The following is a 3,043-nucleotide window of genomic DNA, read 5'->3' as shown; positions in this document are numbered from 1 at the left end:
GTGTTGAATTGGGGTTGAAGCTAAACTCTGCAGGACACCGGCCCTCCAGGACCGAGTTTGGACACCCCTGGCCTATCCTATTTACTTCAAACTCCAGCAAAACATGCAGCACGACGCTGCGTCCACCGTCAGATGGCGCTGTGGACCCGAAAAACCGCTGGAGGTGTGACAGCTGATACTATCTGAAAATGTGTACATGCCACGGCTGGAGTGTGCGTGAGAGTGGGTGAGCGGACCATTCCAGTCCGTGTGGCTCTGTGCGTGTGAGCAGTGATCTGCTGTCATTCATGGGGATCATGTATGGAGATGGAGACCGGCTCGGACCCCCCCGGAGGGACTGCACGTGTTACCTGGGACCCCCGACCACCTTGATTCCCATGTAAGAATTTTAAAAACCACATATGCATGAGTAAATGTGTGTTGTGTTGAGATGCAGCTTTACTCAGCATCACTTTTGAGTCGTGACAGATGTAGTAGCTGTCTTCTATTCAGGGACAGAACATTTTTTTAAACAAATCCCAGTTAGAGTCAGTCGTGCTGACAAGTGTGAAAAAAAACTAATTATTGAGCTCATTACGCACAAGTCTATAAATGGTGATATAAGTCTCATGCGCATCTGGGTATTCTTAACGATTTCTAGTCATACGAACAGGGAAGATATTAGAGATCGCAGTTATCTGAAAGTTAATGCCATTTTAATTGATCTACAGTATCTACTGTAGATGTCAATTATATTCATTGGAGACTGTAGGAGGAAATAATGCCAGTTCTCTTACATGTAATGCAAAAAGCATTAGAAAAAAAAAACTCTTTCAGATAAATCACTGTATTAAACTGTAAAATAAAGTTAGATTGTTAACACGGCCTTTGTGAAAATCACCAACAGCGGCGATGATTGTTCCATAGGAGCGTCAGTGGAGTTTGTGCGTAAAGCTGAATCGCGCACGCCTCCCGGTGGCCATAGACTGCAGCAGAAGAAACTACCTTAACTAATTTGCCATAAGCTGTCAATTCCTTTCTTTTTTTTTTTACATTAGTAAATGCAAATTCCCTCAGTTCTTATCTACAGTATTGCGAATGTAACTGCCAGCCTCATTTTGAACATCATGACCTAACACCATGATCCAAAAAACAGCTTCTGTTTTTTTTTGTTTGTTTGTTTTATTCCTACCAACATGTTATCTTACACATTTAATTAAAATTCGTAATGAAGTATTTATTTGCTTGTTTGTTCCGCGAAATGTTTGGATGAATGATTTTAGTTTTGTTGTTATATTTACGTGATTACCCATCGTTATTATCACTGTTATTCGCAGTATTCTTTATTTGAAAAATATGCTCTACACTGGGTGTATGATTTACTTTGAAACCCTTTTACTTTGAAATTGATAGTAAATTTCAAGTAGCTAACACATTGAATTAAACATTAAAATTCGAAGTTGAAAGACTGAAACGTACTTTGATAATCTTTGCTGTTTTGATAGATTATTTATTTATTTGATTTATTATATATTGTTATTTATTTATTTATTTTAGTGAACTAAACAATATATTAATTTGTTTATTTCACCTTTGTATATCTATACTTTCCTCCAAATGATGGCCTGCTGCACCAGCAGAGTTACACTGTACGGAGCAGCAGTCATGTCTGGTTATCATCTGTCAGCCCCTCTGCCTCCTCCGCTCGTAACGCCAGTGGAGAGTGAAGATTCGCGCATCCACCCTCTTTACGCACCGAAACAAAGCCGCGCGCTTCGAAGCCGTTTTACGCAGAGTGTTTGTGTTTGACAAACACCCTATCCTCTGTTTAAGGAGGTGGACTATCCGAATCCCAATGTAATGAGAAGGTCTGTTTATGTGCCACGCTCTCACTGGCACACCTCACCCTCTGTGTCAAGCGCTCGAAGCCAACGCGATTCCAACTTTGTATTCTTGTCTCCAGTGGAATGCGTAAATCCCCCGAGGTGAGTCCCAGAAGGCTGTCCGACATCAGCCCCCAACTCCGCCAGCTCAAGTACCTGGTGGTGGATGAATCGATTAAAGAGGACCTGAAGTCATCTCGATCGGTTGAGGACATCAACAGCGCGTCCATCGAGGAGAGGATCTTGAGAATCACGGGCTATTATGGCTACCAGCCTTGGAATGCGGTTTATAAGAGTAAGCAACTCATTTTTACTAATAAATTGATTGTGTGGAACAGCTGTGAAACATCAAGGTATTGAGAGTCTCCCAGAAGAACATTTTGCAGAGGTTTCTTTCAGAGCATAGTAGATGGAGTTTAAACTTTGTCTCAAATGTTTCACCTAAACATTCTTTTGAAGAAATAGAAATATACACAAACGTGACAATTGTTGAGATGCAGGAATAATGTATAGCTACAAAATGAATGCCAATAGCATAGATCAGATCATTGGGTCCTGGAGGAATTTGAGAATGTTTGAGTTCATATTGAGACTTTTGGATCTCTGAAAATCTGAGTTCAGTATTATTGAGAATTTCTATTTGCTATTCAGTATTATTTTTGATTTGCCACCACTGACACTATCGGATGAGAACAAACAGAAGCTGAACTGAATTGAGCTGGATGATGACCAATGTTGGGTTAATTACTGTAATTTAATTACTTTTCCCTTGAAAAAGTAAAGTAAGTGGTTACTCTTAATATGTAATTTAATTGCAATTACTTCTGATGTAATTGCATTAAATAATGTATAGACTAGAACAATTCTATATAAAACAATAGTGGATTTAACATCAGATTTTTACATCTAATGCTAAAATGTTTGTTTTTAATGTAACCTTCTCCCTTTAAATACTTAAATAATGCAATTTTATATTATTTATTTGAAAGAAATACAATCCTTGTTTTGTTCAACTGGTTGAGATTGATATGGGAATTAGAATGTAATTAGTACACTCTAAAAAAATGCTGGGTTAAATATAACCCAGCGCTGGGTTAAAAAGGGACAAACCCAGCTGGGTCAAAACAACCCAATAGCTGGGTTTGTCCCTTTTTAACCCAGCGCTGGGTTATATTTAACCC

The 3,043-nt window shown here is 39.0% G+C and overlaps 1 protein-coding gene across 1 annotated transcript in view; it reads left to right on the top strand.

Moving 5' to 3' along the window:
• The first annotated feature begins 234 nt into the window (after nt 1-234).
• LOC107664233 (putative thiamine transporter SLC35F3) overlaps nt 235-3,043 on the top strand; it is a 55,086-nt gene continuing 52,277 nt past the window's right edge. Inside the window, exons 1-2 of the mRNA XM_016454749.1 lie at nt 235-379; nt 1,943-2,157. Coding sequence (XP_016310235.1) covers nt 288-379; nt 1,943-2,157 — 307 coding nt within the window. The 5' untranslated portion in view covers nt 235-287. The remainder of the gene's footprint in view (nt 380-1,942; nt 2,158-3,043) is intronic.

Source organism: Sinocyclocheilus anshuiensis, unplaced genomic scaffold (genome assembly GCF_001515605.1).
Source record: "Sinocyclocheilus anshuiensis isolate Anshui unplaced genomic scaffold, SAMN03320099.WGS_v1.1 scaffold425, whole genome shotgun sequence".
NCBI lineage: Eukaryota > Metazoa > Chordata > Actinopteri > Cypriniformes > Cyprinidae > Sinocyclocheilus > Sinocyclocheilus anshuiensis.
This window is presented reverse-complemented; position numbering and strand designations above follow the sequence as displayed.